The sequence below is a fragment of the Scomber japonicus genome, chromosome 19 (assembly GCF_027409825.1).
Source record: "Scomber japonicus isolate fScoJap1 chromosome 19, fScoJap1.pri, whole genome shotgun sequence".
Taxonomy (NCBI): domain Eukaryota; kingdom Metazoa; phylum Chordata; class Actinopteri; order Scombriformes; family Scombridae; genus Scomber; species Scomber japonicus.
In genome coordinates this window covers 13,112,019-13,136,265 of record NC_070596.1, presented here as the reverse complement: position 1 = coordinate 13,136,265, position 24,247 = coordinate 13,112,019, and the positions used below count along the sequence as shown (strand labels likewise).

The 24,247-nt window shown below is 41.3% G+C and overlaps 1 protein-coding gene across 1 annotated transcript in view; it reads left to right on the top strand.

The window, feature by feature from the left end:
• Positions 1–24,247, top strand: part of rimbp2a (RIMS binding protein 2a) — a 63,848-nt gene that overhangs the window by 32,226 nt on the left and 7,375 nt on the right. The window contains 15 exon segments of the mRNA XM_053339463.1: positions 4,426–4,515; positions 6,335–6,457; positions 9,466–9,570; positions 12,041–12,091; positions 14,267–14,471; positions 15,516–15,673; positions 15,891–15,970; positions 16,651–16,760; positions 18,423–19,241; positions 19,508–19,531; positions 20,731–20,882; positions 21,594–21,955; positions 22,055–22,532; positions 22,584–22,739; positions 23,030–23,176. Of these exon segments, the coding sequence (XP_053195438.1) occupies positions 4,426–4,515; positions 6,335–6,457; positions 9,466–9,570; positions 12,041–12,091; positions 14,267–14,471; positions 15,516–15,673; positions 15,891–15,970; positions 16,651–16,760; positions 18,423–19,241; positions 19,508–19,531; positions 20,731–20,882; positions 21,594–21,955; positions 22,055–22,532; positions 22,584–22,739; positions 23,030–23,176 (3,060 nt within the window).

The window sequence follows — 24,247 nt, the reverse complement described above, 5'->3', positions numbered from 1 at the left end:
AACACAGGGAATTATTTTTATATTCGTTTCATTCATATTTAACCCAAGTTGGATCATTATGATCCCACGTCAGCAGATTCTTTCAGTACATCAAATTAGATCAATAACTAAATCATTTTCAAACATTTTCCATTCTGTGTAATTAGGTTAACAGAACCCAGTGGTAAATACTAAACAAACTTAATATACTGGCATCTTGTCAGCCAAATCAATGTAACTTAGTGGTCTGCTTTGGACCAGAGCACAGAGACTTCACATGGCAGAAAACATGATGCAGCTTTTTACTGATGTCATGACGCATGATATTACAATGACCTGAGGCAATGCTTAAATCTGTCATAATTGTGTTATTCATGGTACAATAAGGCCCCTTCCAGGGACATCAAACTACAAATAGTATACATCAGGTTGCTTGAAAAGGTTTGAAGAGCAGATGATGTAAAAACTCTGTTGTGTGGAATGTTTTAATGGAAAAAAAGAAACAGCTAAACATACATACGGATTTTTCAAATCACTGTCACATCTTCGCACACAACCATGTCAGGCTTGTAAACAGTTGTGTATGTTGCTGCTCTTCTATTGGTCAGGAGATCTGCTCTGTCCAGCTTTGTTAACTGATCTCAGTCGACTCCTGTCACAGTGTGTTTTGACAGGCCAACATGTTGCTGAGGAGTATTTGTTGAGACATCGGCATCTCATTGTGAGCTTTGCTTTACTCGAATAAGGATTGCTCTCAAATGCAACTCTGTACATGCTCTCATACAGTAAAGCCCAGCACTAACCCATGTAACCATAAATAATAATAAACAGTCGTCATTCATTAAAAAACACAGAGCAGAGATACACAGAGCTAAATTAAAAAAAGGACATTCTCTGTTGTAAGATATGACAAGAAGACATGTTGAGAATATAGACATTGTAATCACACATGAAGATGTCTTAATTCTTTTCCCTACAGCTACCACAACACACAGTGTTAAAGATAATTGTACTAAATGACACCAAAAGTAAAAGTACACAGATAAAATATTTATACCCTAACCAACTTCAACCTAAACGAGTTCATGTCACACCTCTGTTTATCTCCCTCCACTGGCTCCCGGTGGTGGCTTGCATCAAGTGATGCCTGCCCTTAAGGTGACCACTGGAACGGCACTCTCCTACAATGAGTCACTCATCAGGCATTATGCACCCTCCTGTCCACTCCAGTCTGCAAATGAATGGCTCACTCACTCAAGCCCCTTAAACTTTTTAGCTCATTGTTGATTTCTGTACTTCTTTCTTGTTTTGCATGATATTTATTATGCACTTGTCCACTTCCAGTTGTTTTATTACTCATAATAATCATATATACCTGGTCAGCTGATTAAAAATTTGTACCTCTTTTCGGAGCCACTGTATTCTAAAGCTTGATTGTCTTTCCTACTTGTAAGTTGTTTTGGATAAAAGCTTCTGCCAAACGACAAAATGTAAAATGTATATAGAACATGCATGATGATGATGATGACTGTGATTTGTTCCAGTTTTCAACTTTTAGTTACATCACTGTGTTCAGCCTTAAAGGAATGGGTTGACATTTTGGGAAATAAGCATAATTGTCTTTCTTGCGGTGTTAGATGAGAAGATTGATAATACTCTCATGCCTGTCTGTTAAGTATGATTAGCTTCGCTTAGCATAAAAAGCATAAAAAGCATGAAAGCCAGAGGAAACAGCTATCCTGACTCTGTCCTCTAAAGCTCACTAATTAACACTTTCACCTAGTTTCTTTCATTTGTACAAAGACCAAAGTGTAACGGGTGATACCAGGCTGAGAAAAACACTACTGTTGTAAGATTATTGATTGGCTCATACAGAGAACAACATCATTTAATACTCCTGATACAAAGACTGAAATGAATTGAGACACACAAGTCGCTCAAATGGATCCACAGTTGACTCAGACTTGATAAACTCACTGAGAGGCTGGATGCAGTGAACAGAGCAGATTTAGAGCCAGAAGCTAAGTTAGTGGGTTTGGGGAGAGAATGATAATCATGGCACTGATGGAAGGGGAAGTACATGCATCAGTGTGTGTGTGTGTGTGTGTGTGTGTGTGTGTGTGTGTGTGTGTGTGTGTGTGTGTGTGTGTGTGTGTGTGTGTGTGTGTATTAGGCAAAGATAGATAGAGAGAAAAGATAGAAGAAGAAAGAAGAACGAAGTTGTCAGAGTGAATTAGTCATTAGTGGTGTTGAGGTCTCTCCCGCTAGCCTGTCCACTCTCTCTGCACGCACATATGGATCTCAAATTTTCACACATACACACACACATGCCACACTTTCACTCAAATGTGGATCTGCACAGACGTCCTTGGAGGGCTGTTAATCCCTTGTCAAGTTGTTTTTTCCTTAACAGAATGCCTAATTATCATATCCTTTATATCTTCACACCAGATTTTTCTGTTTATTTGTGCATATTGAAGGTATAAATTGGCTCAGATATGTGTGTGTGTCCCTTGGCTTTGCATGATAGCACTGTGTTTACAAGATGTTGTGGAGTGTTAAGAAGAGCTGTGAATGTGTGATTCACTGGAAGTGGGGGGAAGTGGAAGGGGAGACACACTAAATTTTCTTTTTTTCTGGACCCGTCTTCCTGTTTCTGTCAGTCAGTTTTCTCTCCAGCTGTAAAATTTCAACACATCCTTTGATTCCAGTTATCTTTACATCCGTTCCCATCCTACTTCCTTATGGTGTCATCTACAAGGCCGTGTCCTGAGGGGTCAACGCAGAGGATGGCTACAGCTGGCACCTCAGGATGTGCCATGTCTCCATAATTAACAGTAAAAAGCTGGAGAACAAGATCATTTCTGGTTGCCACTTAACCTAGGTGTGGTTCTACACTGCGTTGTGGTTCACAGTGATGTGCTGAAGCGACAGTGTTGCACAATAAGAGCAGCGAGTGAACTCACTCACCAGCCTCTGTGTCTTCCTGTCCTTGTCTGTTCTCTAGCTGTGTCTTGGTTTGATTGTGTCTTCCTCTGACAGCCATGGCTGTCTCTCTGCCTGCACACAAAGAGATGGATGAACCTGGCTGGCCCCTCACTTTGTCTGTTTCTCTCTCTGCTCTTCCTTTCCTTGGGGGCTTATTGAGTTCCTTGATTTGTACTGATAAATTTGATCATAAACCTCTGTGCTGCACCGTCTTTTCTTCTGCAGAAGCTGGCATATTGCATGTATATATGGTGTATGTTATTACTATTTTCAGGTGATAATAGATAGTATTAGAGAGTGTGTTTTTTCACTTTATAATCTACAGATATTTAGAAGGTATTTGAATAAAATCCTCATACAGATTACAAATACACTTATCTGTATAAAGAGGAAATATTTGCAGATCAATAAGACATGTTGAACAAAAATCCTTCTTGAAGCCACCATTAGCATGAATATAGAACATGATCAACTCCTTTTGCAGACTGCTCTTTGTTTAAAGCTGAAAAGACTAAAAAGTCCCAACTGCTTTAATAAATATGGGATGCTGAGAATGACAATCAACAGTCTGGGCCCATTTCAGCAGCATGAAGTGGTATTACAGTATGTGCCAGGATATGGCCAGTCACAGTGAAATCACTCTTGAATGCTCAGAACTGTGATAGGAGGAGAGCAGTGACCTAGTTTGAGTCTGGCGTAATTATGCAATGCTTGAGTACCTGCAGCACCAGCGGCACGACAACTTCTGAATGTGAATCTGGGCAGTGGAGAGTTCAGACAGGAACTGCTCACCTCTTTTCCGTCCTTTCTACATGGCGTGCAACTTAATCTCGTCTTGAGCCTGCTAGTTTTTTCAGACACTACGCACTCATTTGCACATTTTTATCATTCAACTGACACACCAGCTCTCTCTTATTCCATCCTTTCATCTCCTCTGCTTGTTTCTTTTTGCTTAGATAGCTCTCCCTCAAACCCTTTTCCACTTCCTATTTCGTTTTCACACCATCCCTCCAACCCAGTTTCTTCCCCCTTAACCTTCCATCCCCTCTCTCGCCTCACCACTTTCTTCCATTCCACCTCTTTTTTCCCCTTCTCTCCCCCTCCCTTCCCTAATGTCACATACCAAATGGTTGGTGACAGTATGCAGCTGTGGGTTTTGTCCTCCAGACATCTTAGAGAAAAGCTTAGCCACACACACACACACACACACACACACACACACACACACACACACACACACACACACAAACACACACACACACAAACATGCGTACAGACGGAGGGTGGGATCGGCACTAACCTGAGTCTTTCATTTGTCACTTATGTAATAGTTTTAAGATTATGTTGCGACGATGCATGATGCAGCCAGGCATTGAAGTCTTTGCAATGAGAGAAGATCATGTGTCATCTTATAACAACACACTAAACTCTTTTGTTTTCTCTCTTTTTATTTTGTAGAAAGCAAAGCTCCATGCTGCCTTGCAGGAGAAAAATCGCCTGAACCTTGAATTGATCAATGGCCACCTAAAGGCATCCAAGTATGATAAGGTGTGGCATTCATATGTGCAGTGTACAAGCATGTATTACACACACACACACACACACACACACACACACACACACACACACACACACACACACACACACACACACACACACACACACACACACACACAGTGGTCAACCAGCCAGTGATCAGTGTTAAAACATATTTTTTATTTTGCAGTATCAGTGATATAGAGGCTACATATCACATACACAACATGGCTGTAAAATCAGTCTATTGACATTTGTGATCCATCTCTGCAGATCAATACACATGCAGCCTTGTTATCATCATATACTATATGTTATAATGTGTTGCATCTTTGTGTTTTTTATATTGCTTCGTCACTTGGGGATGTATACATATGGTATTAGTGCCATGTGTTTTTAGGCTTAATGCTCCATTTAGGTTTTTGGTGTGAAAGTAAAGAAGCATCCGATACAATTTGTTTTTTCCTCTGCTGTCATTGTGTCTTTAGTGGCCTGGTCAGCCTTAGCCCAACTCTCCAGTATGCACACATGCATACGTAAATACACACACGCAGACTCAGACAGAGAAAGTGACCGTCCGTGATGGTAGGCGATTAGTTACTCTGGCGCTAATAGTGACTTTCACAGAGGGGGCAGATTTGACACGTGTCCAGGGACTCAGCTCAAAGCTTTTGCTTCACCGTGCCACACAAAAAGATGCCATCTGTGCACTGACAAGGTGGGCACAGGGATGAAAAGGGAAAGTGGGGCCCGGCCCCGCCAGACATACAGTATGAATGAGTGTGACCGGCTTGTAAGGGCAATCGTAGCAAAGACATGAGCAAAATGTACTGGACTGTGAACAGTGAGAGAATGTGGACATGTTTGTGTTCATATTTTCCTGGATGAGCCCAAGGACAATTTTCTTGTCTGGACTGGAGAGTAGAGTTTATTCTATTCTGTTCAATTGTGTTCTACTCTAGGAGGGAATGAAAGAGGGAAATGGAAAGACAGAAGCTGAAAGAGAGAAAAGACACAGGAAACAAAGACTTTGTGATAAACAATAATTATTCAATAAAAGTAAAGCTTACTCAAGAGAAACTTTGTCAGAGCTCAAGGGAATTAATTGCTAAAAGAAAGACATTTTTGTCAAAAGAAATTGTATATATTCATATTAATATGAATTTTTTGAATTTTATTTGAGTTCAGATGGGTCCTGGGAGCCACTGACTCTAGCTACAGTCATAAATTACTATGTATGAATGAACTAATTTTAGTTAGTCTAGTTTTGAGCACTTTGAGTAAGTGAGCTTATCTATTGTGCGCTCTTGTGTGTTTTGTTAATTAATGAGATCATTGGCGTACAGTTGAGGGATAGTTCTGCTCAATCCTAAGAGGCCACTTTTTACAGGAACCAGCTTAGCTCAAGGCCTCGGTACTGACGAAGAAACAAGAGGCAGAATGCTCAAGTCAGCAGCTCTGTCTCATCAAGGCTAAATGGAAATGTGCTGATTAATTTCTCTTCTTACTGTGAACTCATAATCAACCCTCCAGCCAAAAAAAAGCCACTTCTATTCATAAATGTAAAAAGTAGGTCTACTGCAAGGACAAACCTCATGAAAATTGCATGCTTGTTTCCCTCTTTTAAAAAAATCTACAAAAAAACTGGGCACACTTTGAAACTCTTAAAGAAGAGCAAAGAGACAATTACATTTCTTCCCACATTCCCTCATTTTGATGTGTTTTTTCTTGTCTTTACTTTTCTTCCTTCTTTCTTTCTTATTTTTCTTCTCTTATTGTCTTTTTCTTATCCCTCCCTTTGTTTGCACCCCAACTCCATCTGTTCACATAGGTGCGATCAGACTATGACCAGCTGAAACAGACCTTTGCTGTGGTGAGCCAGGAGAGAGACGTGGCCCAGCAGCAGAGGAGACAACTTCAAGGCAAAGTGGAGAGCCTGGAAAAGGTTCTAAAGGTGAGACATCTGGATTTGTATGTGCTTTCATCGCACATATCTCTTAATGCAAGCATCACTTTAGTCTTCCTTTAATTTTGAAGAAAGTCTCTGGAATCTGGAGCTAATTCTCTTTTTCATTCATCCCTCTTCCCCTCCTCTCATGGTTCAATTCACATTTTTTATATTTCCCCCAAGAAGTAAATTTCCCTTCTCTTCCCACAGGGATTTAATCATCTACATTTATGGATTTGATAATATAATAAATGTACTTGAATCCAAATTTAGATCAAGGATTGATAAAATAAACCAGAGATCATTTATTCCACATCAGTGATCAGTCCCATCTCCTCTGTGTTCATTCATCCCTTGTTCACCTCAGTTGTTCTGCTCGGCCACCACCATCACACCAAGATGTTCACTGGAAATAATTCCCATCACCCCTGTGTTTGTTTTCCAATAAAACTTTAGAAAAAAAAGTGATGCAAAGCAGGAGGTGAAGTTTCATGGGTTTCTTAGAGAAGCTCTTTTTTCATGGTGCTCGGGTCAGCCAATAGTAATCAGACACAGCCTTGCCGCGCCGCGAGAGGCATTCTCATTACAAATCCTCACCTCCCTGCATCTCCTATCGATTGTCTGTTTGTCAGGATATTCGAGAGAGAAATGTACCCATCTGAGAAAAACCGACCTGCTCCCTAATACAGCAAAGAAAGTTTGTCACTTTCTCATTGTGTATTGATTATGAAGACAAAGAGACTATTTAGGGAAAATTACACAGGGCAATGTGGGTGGAGGAAACACAGACGGAGGAAACACAACATGAAAAAACAGAAAAAGATTGACGGCTGATTTTTATTTTTTTTAAAGGCTCAGTCAAAGCCGGTGAGAAGCAGTCCTGCCTATTTTGGTTTTAAAGTTATATAATATGGTAACAAAAGGTTTATTCTATGAGGGAATAAGACACCAGTCAATACAACCTCTGGTTATTCTGGGCCAGTCTGTCACACAGTAGAGGGTGTGCAGGGCAATAACTACCACAAAAATTTAATGGCTTCAGTTGAAGAGGACAATCCATCTAACTAACTGCTGCAGAGCTTCATAAAAAGGAAAATTCTGTCCTTTTTTCGACCTGGGTCTTTGTTTCATAATTGTAGAGATGCAGACTTTGCACTTGTTGCCTAGCTTCATTGTCGAGTATGGCTGAAAAACCTCTTTCCTCCTTTTAATTATATCTATAATATATAGATGAACAATAGATTTTTAATGCATGCTGACTATCAGGTACGGATCAGGACACAATGAAGGAACCGATGGGCTCAAGCTTACTCAGAGTCGTTTATTGCAGGCGGGGGTCAAAACCAGGTAGGCAATTCAACAGGCAAAGGTACAATAATCGGCAGGCTAAACTCTATGGTCAGGGAATCAAAACTGGTCACTCACAGGAAGATACTCAAGGAAATAATACGCTGGAACTCAAAGGACAAGGCAATCTGGCACAGAAGGGAAGGGAAACATGGCTTAAATACACAAGGAGGGGGAAGACAATTAGACACAGGTGAAACACATTAGAACGGGGAAAGCAATCACACAGGTGGGAAACTTGACAGGAAGACAGGGGTAAGACGAGGACTTCAAAACAAAACAGGAAGTGGCACAACATGAACAGAAAATCAACTAAAACCTTAACAGACAGACCCTGACACTGACATTATTTTTGACTGCAAAAAGTAATGACTAAATGTGATTTCAGTTGGACTTTTTGCTTTCAATCTTGATCAAGTCTTTAGGGAGTCAGGTCTTAGGTTACTCTCAAGTAACAACTGACTTTACAGAATTTTGCACCTCACAAAGAGCCATTTTCCCCCCTTTTATGCTGTATCTCCACTTGCACTGATGCTTCAGGAATAGGAAAGCTTGGCACTAGCCTCAGGGCAGCATTTTTTAAGGAAGGTTGATGGTGTGAATCCAATGAAACATTGAAAAAAAAGTCTTTTAGAAGCAGTACACCAAGCATTTTCGAAATCCAGCTGCCCCAGTAAGTGGAGTTGCTGAATTCTTTGTCTGTTTTTTACATAGAAACAGGCTGTTTGCTGAAAATGTAGGTGAGTTCATGGAGTCCTTCCCGAATATCCAAGAGTTAAAAAGAAATAAAGTGTTCCTCTAAGGCTCCAGTGACAGCCCCTCAGCCAGCCCAGTCCTTTCTGCAGCTTAGAGCTTCTCCCTGATTATGCAAAGCAGTGGCTGCCTGCTCAGGACACCTCAAAGCCACTCCAGGAGGTAAAGAGGCTTTTCTTTTTTTTCAAGGGAGAGAGAACACAGAAAGAAAATGATGAATGTCAGAGCTTTCTAAGCTGTCTTTTCTTCTTAAGCCTGCAGAAACATCTTATGGCCTTAACTCTATTTCTACAAGATGTGGCAGCTGGTCGTGACTCTGCATAGATACTGTATAGTCATGACTTGGCTAATTTGGGAAAGAGTAGATTTAGGTTTGGCATGGGTGACCGGGTGTGACAGCTTTGTCTGACTCAGTTCAGGGTATACAGTAGGTTGGGTGTGATATATATGCTTACGAATTATATAAAAAGCCCATATAACATGATACCTGAGCAGTGAATTTTATCGATTGGTTTCAATGACAAGACTTTGGCGAATACTTTGTTTTAATTTATGTTATTTATGATTTTTAAGCCGATGCAATCAAGACATTTCCTGACATAACAAATGTATTTGTTTCACAAACATCAGAATTGCCTGCAGATAATTGCCAGTCAGGTGGATTGGGTTCAATTCTTCAAAGGCTCCTTGCCAGGATGAGCCAGCCCACTGCAGAATCCACCCTCCTTTCAGTGCCAGCAATATTCTGATAATTATTCAGACTTGCAAGGTCTAGCTGCATTGTATCTGTCACCATCAATAGAGAAAGATTACGGTCGAGTTGTTCTTTCGGGATACTGTCGAAAATCATCTCCAAATAACATCTTTCATCCTAACCACATCCTCTCTCTGTTTCTCTCTGTTTTTCTCTCTAGCATATGCACACAACTGTCGAGCTGAAGCAGCAGCTGCAGATAGAGCATGAGCAAACCTTGGAGGCCCTTCACACCAAGCAGAGGGAGATCAATCAACTGCAAAAGGTAAGTGGATGAAGGCAAAAGAAGGAAAGAATGGTCATTTAAAGCTTCATTGTCATGCTTTTGACGTAGCTGCCCTGGGTCAGTGATTTTGTGATGGGAGCAGTGACTCCATGCCAGTGCTCCTTGTTCAGTTATTGATGTGTCAGTAGCCAGTTTATGCTGAATCACTGTTACTGCTACTGTATCTGGAAATATTAAGACCTCAGAAACCAATCCATAAATCAGTGGATCTTGTTTGAACTGCAGCTTTCCTTTTATATTATTTGATAATGTGACGAAGAGCTCTACAGTATGCTAAAAATGTCGCCTTTCTAGTTTTTGATAAATTTGTACACCTTGGAAACATTTTCCAGTGTGCAGACGTGACTTTTTTCATGGTGCTGTGTTCTGACACCTTTTAAGTTATGTGTTCTTACTCTTCTCAGAGAGTAGGTAAATAAAACATCAAATATTACCAACTTCAAATATCACAAGGGGCATCTGAAATATAGAGGATTTTAGTACTTCTGATATCTGATTGAGTCTGTCCAAACTTTTGATTGCTACTGTACTTACTCTCATTCAATATTACCAAGCTTCATCAATATTGGATGCTGACATTATTAAAATGTTTGTGTATTTGAAATGAGTCATGATGTCTTCAATACACTCAATCATTTTAATTGTACAATGAACAATTATGTAGATGTAAACATTTTATCTGCTGTGTCTTTGTCTTGTTGCAGCATCATTTACTGTTAATTGTTTAATGCACTGTAAGAAGACACAAGCTGTTAAAATATCCTATTTAAAATCCTCTTATTTTAATAACTCAAAATATCTACTGGGTTAGAGCACTCAGGCTTTGATATGGTCATAATCAAGTACCAATGCTGTAATGTTGGCTGTGTGAATGGTTGTACAGAGGATTTTAGAAAGACCTAAATCCAGAAAATGTGCTTGCCAGAGAAGTACAGGGGTATGGCCTATAGGAGAAATGTTGATTTTCCTGATCTAAATATGTGCATTTTAAGACAAAAATGTTTTAACAACCATATCAGTGGACAAAAACATTAATTACCTGTCAAAAAGTAGTGCATGGGAATAAGGTTAAAGCTGCAAGAAGTAAGTTTGAAGGAAATAGCAAGAACTTCTGTCCAGTTACCATGCAGTGCAATGTTCCTCTTTGACAGGTTTATTATAAAATCCAAGATGAAAAGGAGAGCTTTGTGATTCTCATTAATTTCCTCAACACATGCATTGCTTACAATAGAGTTAATGCTTTTCTGTTGCCCTTGTGCAACTAACAGGACACTTTCAGCATGCTCAGAGGCCTTTATACGCCCTGGACTGCAGATGTGGTTTGAAATGACTCCCTGTTTCTCGCCAATGCTATTTTTCCAGTCTTGAAACCCTCCTCTAATGAAAATGGTGTTTGTTTGTTTTTGGGTTTCTTTTGCTGAATGAGATACAAATAGCACAGTAGGTGGAATCTTCTGAAACTGAATATCTGAGCCAAGGATATTTTCCCTCCCGTTTTACATTACAGCGTAATTGCTTTTCAGCAAACTTTGTTTTGACCCACTTATTTTTGAGAAGGCATTACTAATCCTCATCTGCTAGTGGTGTACTTTTCAACTGGGCTGGATCCAGTTCATGTAGAAACGTGTCTGTTTAACTGACAAAAGCTCTTTCACCTCTCATCTCCCACTTCTCTATTGTCACCTTTGTCCCAACCTCGTCTCCCTTAGTAGTGCTCTGCTGGTCTGCTGTCTCTCGTTTTCTTGGCTCTCTCCTGTGCTCTTTTGGTCAGCCTCCTTTTCTGTGTCTTTCTTCTTTCTATAATCTTCTCTCTCTCCCTCATTTCATCTTGTCTCTTTGCATTTAACATTATATCCTATCTGTACATTTCACTATCTTCAACTCTTTGTTCTCTCTCCTCTCTTACCCCCTGTGTTCACTGCCTGTTCCTTTCTTTATCATTCCTTACTTGTTTCCTTCCAGTGTGACATAAATAATTTAGCAAAATTAGCCACATGTTCTTTATTTCATTATTTTCCTTGAGATTGCATTGTATGCAGTACAGTGTGCAGTACCTGCTGCTCTTCCTCTGCCATCTCCATCGCCTTCTCTCTTTCTCCTTTTCTCATTCACCTCTTGTCTCACATCTTCTACTCCTGTCCCAAAGCTCAGGGTTGTCTGTCTTATTTTTTTCATTTTCTGGTCTTTCTCAGTGAGGAAAGTAAACACAGGGTCAAATGCTGTACTGAAAGCGAAGTATTTGCTTAAAGTTAATCTATCTGCCATCAGATGATGGTTATGTTAGCTAGCTAAATCACTGAGGTGAAACTGGCATACAATGTAATACTGTAGATAGCCACTGAGTGATCTTGGCGCTGTATAAAATCTTTGCTGCATTGGCTGCTATTCTACCTCATTGGCTGTGATCACAATGTCAGCTGTAATGTATGTTTCTGTGTGTTCTCTGTAGGCTCAGGTTCAAGCTGACCAAGAGCATGAGGAAGCAGTACACCTGTTAGAGGTACAGTAACATGAACAAACACATTATTATGTTCAGGAACATTAAACAATTGATGGAATTTGTATTGTATTTGTATTATTTTCCTATGCAAAAATTGCTCATTTGGGAACATTTGGGAAGGGAATTGTTTTGTTTGGTCTGTGGCAGTCATTTTTGTTGGCAGTCGATTTTTTCATCTTCCACCTGAATGTGCGCCTGAATCTTTGCTGAATGTCATCACGACACAAAATACAACAATTTGTTGGAATCAGAAGTGGTCTGTTGATTTGGACATTTCGTGTGGAAAATTTGCGGTAATTTAGCAAAACTGAAAGCTAAAATCACTTCCTATTTGATATACCATGCTTACTACTGATGAATATGAAATATGCACTATCAAGTGCCCTCAAAATTCCCTCAATGAATGACAAAAGTTCTAACTGTGGTATGTACAGCACTTTAAAAAACACTTAAAAGCCTGTTTGTTTTCTCTGGCTTTCTCTTTATTTGATAAGTTTTAAGTTCATGTGTTCTACACACATGAAATGACTCGTTTTTTTACCTTATATTTAGTTCTGTCTGATGAGAAAAATAGATGAAAACATCTGTGTGGGTGGACTGCTGGCCTATCTGGTGAATCTATTGATGCTGGTTCAGCAAGATCCTAAGCCCTGAAACAGGTGGTGTAGTGTAAATTATGGCCTGAAGGTTCAATTCCACATACAGTAAAGTACACTGTACTTGTAAATAAGTAGAACTCTACCTCTTGCCATGTCATATTATTTTCCTATAAAAATTAAAGAAAAGGCTGGGACACATACATCAGAGTCTCTTTCTGTAGATTTTCTGTGCTGTTGCTGTATGAAATATCACTCCAAATGTTTTGTTTTTCACAATAGTTGCAGACTCACACCGTCCCATTAATTCAACATTCAGGCTGGCTTTGAATATTTCATACATTTCCCTGTGATCAAATTACTGACCTGCTGTGTTTTCATCACTGTCTTTAAGATGCTTGTCGCTGGCTCATCTTCTCGAAATTATTTTCTCATTTCACTCTAAATCCTTTTGTCATGAGAGTAGGGTGTAGACTGGTTTGAGTGTAGTTCAAGAGAGGTCATGTTATTATCCATCTGAGGCACTTTAATGCGATTGTACTGAGCAGGCAGCCTGAGTTTGGCTCTGACAAACATGAAGAGTTTGGTCGGACAACTCCACTGCCAAACAGTTACTTCTCTTCTTACGAATCTGTTGAATACATTTTTATCAAATTTTCTTGATAGGCCTGTTTCTCCACATTAATGGGTACACACACTCTTCAACAGGAAGGAAAATAGCGCTGCTTTCTATAGGGTCAAACCAACCTTTACATTCTGGTTTCCAAGTCTGTTTCTCTTCAGCTCCCATTACTTTAAATTTGTGTTACTTCTGTATATTTATCTGCATTGATAAATATATTATTTTCTTGCATTGCTCTTTTCCTCCTTTGTGTCAGTTATACTATCATTTATTTCTGTTTTATTCTATCTTCAGTATGTGTTTTATTTCAATTTTTCTTCTTTCTTTACTTGTTTTCTGTTTCCCCCCTTTTGTTTGAACAGAACAATAAGGACAGAATGTTCCAGGTATTTATTTTCCTTCCTGATTAGTTTGGTCTCCCTTCAGTCCCCTCTGGAACCCTTTATTGGGTGTTTAGTGCAAATTGAGAATCTCCATGTATAGTTGAATGAGACTCAATAAGATAATGCTATATTTCTCTCTCCATGTACATCCCATGCATCTTCCTCGACTTCCTCTGATATGATGTCTATGATATGATGTCTTTAATGTCTATTTGTATAATCCTCTTAACTCTTTTCAGTGCTCAGGGTTTGTTATCAGAGTTGAGCAGTGTTATATATCAGCAGCTGCAGCAGTGCAGATGACTCTACACTTGCATATGCATTCATTAAACTGCAGTGGTTTCTATATAACATGCTGCTATAAGCTCGAAAATGACTCTTTAGGGATCATTTTCTAATTGCTTTTGTGTTTGATCAGCATTACCAGATAAAAGATCAGCGATTCCTCAAAGGACTCGTGTCTGTACAATTACATGTGATGAAGTACACTCCATGCTTTGTGTGTTTTTTCCTTTTCGTTTCACTCTCTTTTCCAATGTTACCACCCCTTCTGTCTTTCCGTTATCTGTCAAAGGTCAAGGTTTGTGACCTGGAGCAGAAATGCAGGTCACAGAGTGAGCACTTCCATGAGCTGTCCAAAGAGCTTCTGAATTTCCGTTTGCAATCAGATACTGTGGACATCCTTCAAAATAATCCCACCTCCAAATCCCAGATCCCCTTCTCACCACAGTGGAAATTCCCACAAGACATTGTTGGATTTGAAACCCAGCTGGAGACAGGTGAGTCAGTCAGACTTAAATACATTTTTAGAGATAAAAACAACAACAACAAAAAACAAAACAAAACATAGGTACACATTTTCTTTTCTTTTAAAAAACCTTCTATAAATCATTATTAATATTATAATAATCATTAGTGCTGGTTGCAGTGTTTATGGTGATAGTTGAAAATGGTTTGATAATTATTTTATAGCTTTACTCTCAGTGAGCATGGCACTGTGTGTTTTAAATGTTACTAAGACTATAATGTCTAAATTGTCTACTACCAGTGGGATCCACCCATTCTAAAAAAAGTATGCAGTCTAAACATGCTAGATAAAAGCATCCTCCAAATTACATAATCAACAGGCTTATGATCAGAATGAAATGAGAGTCAGTCATCTAATCCCCAAACAGCTCACATAACAGCTGGATCAGTTCACTCCTGACCATGGGTGGAGACCATTAATGGCAATGCAACTTTTCACGATCAATAACTACCCTAATTGATCAGAGGCCTGATGTATGACATGAATGTAGTTTAACTCATTAGTATTCTAATGACATGTTGTGCAACCTGCAGAGCCAGCAGATAGAGCCATATCAGTGATGTAGATTTATACAGTCTGGCTCAGACCAAAGGTCTTTGAAGTTCTGGAAATCCCATTTTATCTTTCACTTGAAACAGGGGGGGTGCTCACTGATGCTTTTGTGTTAATGCATAATATTACTCACTCACAAACCACAAGAACCCAATGATACAGTGGATCCATGTTGTTGATCCATTTTAATTTCCTCAAGGAATTCAGCGTTTTCACTCTTAGCCTGCAGTGTATATTTTGTGTTTCATGCATTTTTCAAGTGTTTAAAAAAAATCCTTTAGACGTCAGTGGTATTTAAGGACAAATGCATTGCCGACATGAGGTGTTGATGGGGGTGGAATAGTCTTTGCCATGAAAAGTGTTTGCTGTACACTTGCCTCAACAGGCGATCAATAGCTGTGCAGTGAGCAGCAAATGGAATGACAGTTGCTCTTTATTTGCTATGCAAATCAATGTCTCCCAGGCGATGAGAGCGCGGCAAACACGCCGCTACTGATCTCCCAGTTCTTGCCTTGCCCACCGCAGACTGGAGACAGAGAAAGAAAAGAACTGCTGTCTGTCAAATCCAGCATCGTGACAAGGGACCGCCCCAGCAGCCCTCGACAGCTGACCCCATCAGAGGTGGGTCTGAGTGACAACCAATCAATACATTTAATCTCAATCATCATCAAGATAGTTTAAAGTTCTCAACATTAACCTAGTTAGGTTGACTTACATATTCATACCTGCAAACTTAGTGGTTCAAGTGTACTTTACTTTTTCCTGGGCTGAATCTTATATATATGAATAGTACATGTGAATGTGAATACCATTTATCTTTGGTTCTCTTAATCTATAGATGGAGGATGAGGCCACCCCATCACCCAGGTCCAAGCCTCGCTACACAGGCCAGGTTCGCCTTTGCACTGCCCGTTACAGGTGAATGAGACCAGCTTCAGGAGTTTGTTGATTATATCGCATGTAATCTTTTTAAGCTGACTAAATCAGTGGTTTCCAACCTTATTTTCGGACGTACCACCACCGCCCTATCCACACCACAGTGGACAGTCACAGTCATGGTCCAAATGTGTTTATTTAATTGATTTTAAAACTAGATGTTCTTTACACTATTGAATATTTATATATATATATATTCACATTATAACATTATTTCTTTCATACAGATTATTAAACTGTCAGTACTTAGATCAGGTTTGCATTAGTAACACCCTCCATCCAAAACCTAACTATTTGAATTGTTTATCCAGCTGTTTTTGCTCAAATACCACTTATCCATTACTTAGAGCTGAAGTGTGTATTCATTACCTTTAGCTAACAAACTTCTCTACACACTTTCTAGTTACTCTTCATGGACTCTCAATTCCGACGTGGTGTTCAGATGTTCAAAACTGACTCAATATATGAATATACTATCTATTTCAATCAAATCAAAATTTCTGTTTTCTGAAATGTCTATTTTTAGTCTTTTTATTGTATGTATGGTATAAGTACCCCTGGTTGGGAATCACTACAATTCTGTTTCTTGTTCTTGTTTGATTCAAATGAATACTGCTGTGGTGAAAATTTAAAAAGTGAACCGTTACTTTTTCCTCTTTCAGCTACAACCCTTACGATGGCCCAAACGAGCACCCAGAAGCAGAACTCCCCCTTGTGGCGGGAAAGTATCTCTATGTGTATGGCAACATGGATGACGATGGCTTTTATGAAGGTGCGAAGAGAAACAAGACTCTGTGTTGTGTTTGATGTTGTCCTTGAGGCGGAGAAGACATGGAAAATAATATCAGTATTAAGTGGCAAGTCAAGCCCAGGCAGGCACTTAAATGACAAACGTCTAGAAAATATTGCGGCATAAAGATCAAAGATGACAGCGCAGCAGGAGGCTTCCTTTGTTGCTTTTCAAGTTCTGCAGTTTTGCCTGAGTCGCAGTCTGTGGGAAGTCTGTGGGCGCCTAACTCCTGTAGCAGAGGATGCTTGACAGTCACAACAAGTCTGTGCATCTTCACAAGCTAATTATGCACAATTAATTCAAATGACCCCCCAGTGAATTTGTTTATTTATAGTATTCAATTGTATTTATTCTCTTTGTACCACGCAATCATGTATATCGTTTTTCTTTGTTAAGGCAGCTCATTGCCGTGATTTTCAAGACTGCTGATCCTGGGATGTCAAATAATTTTGATATAATTCTGATCCACCTGCAGTTTGGGCACAGATGATTGTGCCCATGTTGTTGCTCTACTATTTGCCAGATGTTACCTTTAAAGTTCTCATTGCCTTCTTTACTGCTAACAAGTTGATTTGGGTGCCATTCAACCTGTTATGAGCCATTTTTTATCACTGATTGTAAGTTGTTATTCATCATTTTCAACAGATGATGACATTATTTTTTCTAGCTATGTATTTATTTCAAACATCAGTGTCACCAAGAAAAATTCCTGCAGACTTTTTCATCGGATTGATTCACTGTCTAATCTCTTCAGAATTATGCTGGCTTCTCCATCAGAGGCAATCCTAATCCCTACTAGCTAGCAATCCTGCAGCCAGTGCAGCCCACCACAGACACAGTCATACTCAGCTGCAGTGATTCATTAGCTGTGGACGGTGAGATTGCATAGCATCGTGGAGGAGTCTGGGAGACTGAGGCCTTAGACCAAGCTGTTGTCAAGATGGGTCCCTTTCAGCTTGATGACTAATCCAGTGGGGCTCAGTTTAATCATCAGCACACACAAACAACACACAGACACAAATACACAGACACACACAGATGGTCTTAAGGTCTCACAGGCCACTGTGGAAAAAGGGATTGAAGGACAAGATGATAGAAAGCTTATTTGAAGACAAACTTCTTCCCTTTGGGAAAAAACTCCAGCACAAATCTAAAACATTTTTTCTGTATTGACCGCAAAATCTAGATGCTCAGGGGGTTTTCCTGGAAATACTCAAAAGCAGTGAACTAAAGTTGAAGATCTTTGAAATGTTAAAAGTGTTTTTTCATTCCTGTGTTTACTGGAGAGAGTCTAAAAGACTATCAGAGTGCCAGTGGTAAATCTTACATCTTAGGGAATAGTACATACTGTATGTTTACATATCTCCCACCTCTCACTCAATGACTCATTCCAACCCGCAAGGAAAACAGCACTCACTGATGATTATGTGTTACTGCTTCCTTTCTTCTTTGCCTTGTAAGGAGCCATTAGTGAAGGCTAATTTTAACATTTGCAGGAGGTGTCACAGAGGGACTGTTGCACCTTCCTATAGAGACAGTTGCTGAAGGGTAGTGTTTTCAAGTAGTTTGCACTAGGTCAACATGAAGATTTAGGCAGTTAATTTAATTAATTTCTATATTTCCTTCCTACTTTCTGTGTCACAGGGGAATTGCTGGATGGCCAGCGGGGACTTGTCCCTTCCAACTTTGTGGAATTTGTCCAGGACAAAGAAAAACCAGCAATCCTGGCTGGTGAGGGAGGGGAGGACCTGGGCCCACTGGACCATGCACCCCTAGCCTTGACGGCAATGGATGGAGGTGGCTCCCAGGATGGTCTCCTGGGCTCAGCTAACGCCTTGGTTCCCTGTAGCAATGGGACAGTGGGGCCCCTGGACCCCGAGGACCTGGCTGAAGACGTTGTGCCTTATCCCCGAAAGATCACTTTGATCAAGCAGCTGGCACGGAGCGTCATTGTGGCCTGGGAGCCTCCACTAGTGCCTTTGTGCTGGGGGAACATCTCTGGCTACAATGTGTTAGTAGATGGGGAGCTTCGTGCCAGCATAGCCTACGGTGGCCGGACCAAGTGTTTGCTGGAGAAGCTGGACCTGGACGGCTGCGTCCATCGCGTGTCAGTGCAGAGTGTCACCGACCGGGGTTTGTCAGACGAGCTGCGCTGCACTTTGCTGGTGGGAGCCAACGTAGTGGTGGCACCATGCGGTCTGCGTGTGGATGACATCCAGCGTGACACTGCCGAGCTCTCCTGGTTGCCTAGCAACAGTAACTATAGCCACACTGTGTTCTTGGATGGGGTAGAGCACGCTGTGGTAAAGCCAGGAAGGTATAGACTTCGCTTCTTCAACCTGAAACCCCTGACGGTGTACAAAGTGACAGTGTTAGCACAGCCTCACCAGGTACCATGGCAACTGCCACTGGAGCAGAGAGAGAGGAAAGAAGCCGGTGTGGAGTTCTGCACTCAAGCTGCAGGTCAGCTCATTTCTAACTCTACATCATAGAGATAGAGCGTCAATAATGTATGCATGGCTTCTTAGCAGTGATGGACTTGGTCAATATTTTTTTAAACAATCTTCCAGTCAATATGCAGTACTATGTTTATAACAATATATTGTTGTACAAGTTTTACTATATATGACTTAAGGTTATATCAATTTTAGGTTGTAGTACTGTGCTGTAGAAGAGTACAGTACAGCGTTGCCTTACTATGCCATTGTTGTGTATTGTATTTTGTCTAGGTCCACCACCATATTGCAGAACAGGTCAGAATGCAGCATCAGTCCTGGGCTGAGTTTCCCATTTATCCCAGCACTAAATGATCTTTTTCTATTGAGATCCAATGGGAAGAGATGACATTAGTGCTGTAATACTTTTAGAAGAGGGTTGTACACATGAAACTGAGAATGACTGTGACACATTCTTCAATATGAGCAATTGAGTCAGGGATCTGGGCAAAACTGCATTTTGTTACGGTACATGTTTCTTCTGCAGACAATGTTTATGTCCATTTATCCATTCAAATACTAAAACATCTTATTTGAACCCAAATTCAGATGCAATTTTGCCCAGGTTTGCTTACTGCAGAGAGCACATCACTAATTAGAGGACCACAAGATACAATCAGTTATTATTCTGATGAGTCATTTCCTTAGCTTATAGCCTAGCCTGGAATAACCAATGCTATATAAAGCAGTGCCCCTCCAGTGCTCACTGAAATGACTATTTTGTATCAGTGTGCATTTGCTTCTGCTTGAATGCAGTTGTGCATGTTTTATCCAGTGATCCAGGGGAGTGCAAGACAAAGAATGAGCTGGAGTTAGTCTCTCTGGATTGTGTCCTGCATGCAGAGACAACAGCGTTTCTCTCAGTTGTCCCAGAAGCCCACAGTGTTTCATTTTGCATCTTTTTCTTTCCTCTGAGTTTATGGTACAGACAAGAGGAATACCGACTGGAAATACAAATATATGTATATATAATATATACACATATTTTGTAAAAATACTACTATACTAAGAGGATTTCAAATTGCAATGCAGTTTTATTATGGAGTATAGTGTATAGCCATTATAATCTATCATCTGCTTAAATTATATCTTATAAACACAGTACACAATGTCTTGTGAATGAACATCACATTATCACAAGTATTCGCATGAACTGTGTGTCACTACAAAACAAGCATTTAATGCAGGCTATGTTGGGTTATGTAATTTTGTTCACAAATTTTAATATGAAGTGCAATTTATAAATAAACACTGTTTTATGTTTCCTTGATCCCCTCCCACCACCACACCCCCTCTCTTATATGTGGGCTTTTCTGTGCATGGTTGTGTGTGTGCCCATTTGTGCATTTGATGAATGCTACACACCCTCTTCCCTTGTTTGTGTATTCATGATATTAAATTATTGCATAACATTTCTAACTGCCCCCCCCACCCCCTATATTTCTATTACCTCCTAGGTCCTCCCATGCCTCCACTTGATGTACAGGTGCTTTGTGGGCAGGCTCCAGGGGTCCTACAGGTCCACTGGAAGCCCCCTAACCTCTCTCCCACAGGCACATCCAATGGGGCAAATGTCATTGGCTACGCAGTCTGTACTAAAGGACAGAGGGTGAGTGTTAATATTACCAGCCAGGCCTCATTATATCCTTATTTAATCCCATTGTGATGAAAGAAGGCATTTTGAGCGAGTGGTGAGGAGCTTATATTTGGTTAAAAGCATCATGAGACAAAATACATGTTTATTAAAGGATACATGGCTTTGTATCGTGCAGAGTGCAGGTCAACAAGAGAATGCACAAGGGATCCATATATCAAAGGCCTACATGCTGTACAAAGATATAATATGACACAATGTAAATTGTTTAATCATGTTTAATCCAGTTAAACATGAGAGCATACATCACAGATGGGCTGCTAATTGCCTCTGTTGTTGAGTATGGCATTATGTCATCAGTGTGCTGAGTGTACTCAGCAGTGCCACCTACTTGTGATTTAGTATCAGTGCAAGTCTCTCAATCTGGGACCTGTGAATGTCTTGGAAAGGTCTCTCACTCCCTCTGGTGACTGCCAAAGTAAATCAACACACTATATCTGAAAGGGTAAATCAACACTGAATCACATTGGGCTGGACAGTAAACTGCTGCCATACTGCTCTCTAACCCCCAGTTGAAGTACCTTTTACATCCAAAAAGACAAGCTATTATTGCCCTTTGACGGCCTTGCCAGTGGGAATAAAAATAATTCTTCCCTCTGTATGGTGAAAAAGAATGATTCTGCTTTTGTTGATGTGAGTATTCTGTTTTCTTATTTTTATATCCAGATAGCTGAGGTGTTGTTCCCAATGGCAGATTATGTTTCTGTAGAGCTGACAAGGATTCAGTGCCTGGAGGCCAGGGAGGTCATCGTCAGGACGCTGTCAGTACAGGGAGAATCCCAGGACTCCCAAGTCGCCGTCATTCCAAACAACCTGCTCGTGCCTCTACCTCCGCTTCCCCTGCCGCCTCCAATGCACCCCCACACAGTCCCCCCTCCACACCCTCATTCTCAACCCCACCTCCAATCCCCTCACCTTCCTCATGGCACACCCCAACTTCCTGCTCCTCCCCAGGTACACGGACAACCACTCCCACCCCATCCTCCACACCCTCAACCCCATCCCAGGCTTCCCCACCCGGGTGGGCCTCAGCACCCGGGTGGGCCTCCGCACCCGGGTGGGCCTCCGCACCCGGGTGGGCCTCCGCACCAGGGTGGGCCTCCGCAGCCCCAGCTTCAACCCCCACATCCTCATCCCCATCCCCAACGCTTACATCTTCAGCCTCACCCAGCCCACCAAGGTCCCAGGCCCCAGCACCAACTGCCTCTGCTGCCCCACCCCCAACCCCACCCTATACCTCAGAGACCAGTAAGTGCCAGAGACCTGGATGCCAAAGAGCAGGCGGCCCACCACGGGGGAGCTATTCCACCTGGCCAGCCTGGCTGGGACCCCCCACGCTCTCCCAACTCCCAGCCCACTGTGTCCATGCAAGGCCACACCCTTGAGGCTCCTCCCTCTGCCAATCCACGATCCCCCTCCCCTCAGAGGATTCTTCCGCAGCCTCGAGGCACGCTTATCCCGGACACTGTGGCCAAAGCCATCGCCCGAGAAGCAGCACAGAGAGTTGCAGCAGAGAGTGGCAAGGTCTGATCAAAATGAAAATGTTATGCAAAATCCAGTCACGCTATATGTGAAGAGACTGTAAAGATTACAAGTTCAAATACTGTAAAACCCAATGACCACTATCATCCTCCTCTCTCTGTTACTCACTTTCAGGGGGACAGGAGGCAGCCTAATTATGGTGAGCACGGTCAGTCATTTCACCAACATCACTCTGACGAGGAAGAAGAAGATGAAGAGGGGTTTGCACGCGGCCGTCGGAGAGGACCCTCAGTTGATGAGTTCCTCAGAGGCTCTGAGTTGGGGAGGCCGGTAAGAACACAGGAAGAGTGAAGCATCATTTGCCTCCTTTTGAACCTCAATGTGTTTTTCAATGGAAAACCTCTTTACGTGTGTGTATGTTTGGATATGTGTGCGTGCATGCATGTCTGGGTGATTGCATGCATACACTCCTGTGCCTGTATCCCTGTGTGTGTTCGTATGCGCGTGTTTGTGCCCACTCATGTGTGTTTGGTGTGTGCATGTATGTATGTATGTATGTATGTATGTTTGACTTAAACAATTGCGTCTGTGTGTTTGTGTGTGTGTGTGATTGCCAAAAGCCTCACTATAGTCACAATGAAGATTATCACAGCGAAAGCAGCCGGGGCTCTGACCTGTCTGACATCATGGAAGAGGATGAGGAGGAGCTGTACTCTGAGATGCAGCTGGAAGAGGGACGCCGACGCAACTCACACAACACACCCAAGGTGCAGTTCTTTGCACTTATTCTAAACCCAAGAGTCATAACCTCCCAAATTTATTATCATTTAGTGAACTGCACAGGCACAGATACTTCAACTGAGACTGCTGCCTTGACTTTCATTTAATGTGTTGTTAGTGTGTGTGCTGAGTTTAATCCAAATATTTATAAAAAAAGAGCAGAATTAGAGATAATGGACAGAGAGATAGAGAGAGAGCGGGTTTGACTGCTTCACGACCACGGAGAGAGACAGCAAAAGCTAAGACTGGGTTTGACTGCTTCAGGACCATGGAGAGAGATAGAGACACATGGGGTTTGAGTGCTTTGGCATCAGGAAGGAAGAAACAGGGTTTTACCTCCTGTTCACACATATGGACTCAAACACAAGCAGCATGAAAGGCTGCCATTCATTGCAACATTACCTGGAGAAGTTGTAAAAGGTTCATCTTCATGCGTATCTCCTCTGATGTACGACAACTCAGAAACAACCAATGCCTGCCTGTTCTGATCCCTCAGGAAACAGAAGAAAGGCAGCGCCGTTTGCTCCCACTCTACTATGTGAAAGCACTTCAAACACGTGTGGGAAAAGCTATTCGGCGCACTAAATGACTACCCCCTTCAATATTATATACTTTAAAGAGCTACTGGAATTTGAAGCAGTATGTGGAAACCCATAATTTAGGAAATGGCCAACTTCACTGTGCACCAGCATAGTGGCAATGGAAGAAAACCGAGTGACACCTGCAGGCTTAAGGCATGCAACAGCTTGCTTCTTTGAGTCCATATATGCGAATGGGCGTGGATGTTTCGGCACCATGGAGTGAAGCAAAGAGAGAGAAAGACTGGGTTTGAAGGTTTCCTTACAACAGAGTGACAGAGATATTAAGTATATCAGGTGTGAGTGTTTCAGAGAGAAACAGACTGAATATCTCGGCAAAAAGAAATTGGGATTGAACCAATTAGCACCCTGGAGAGAGACACAGGGAGAGCGTGAGTTTGAACAGTTTAGCATTATGTAGGGCGACAATGCACTGTGCTCACCAATATTTATGACTTATTGTAGCTTTATTTTATTTTT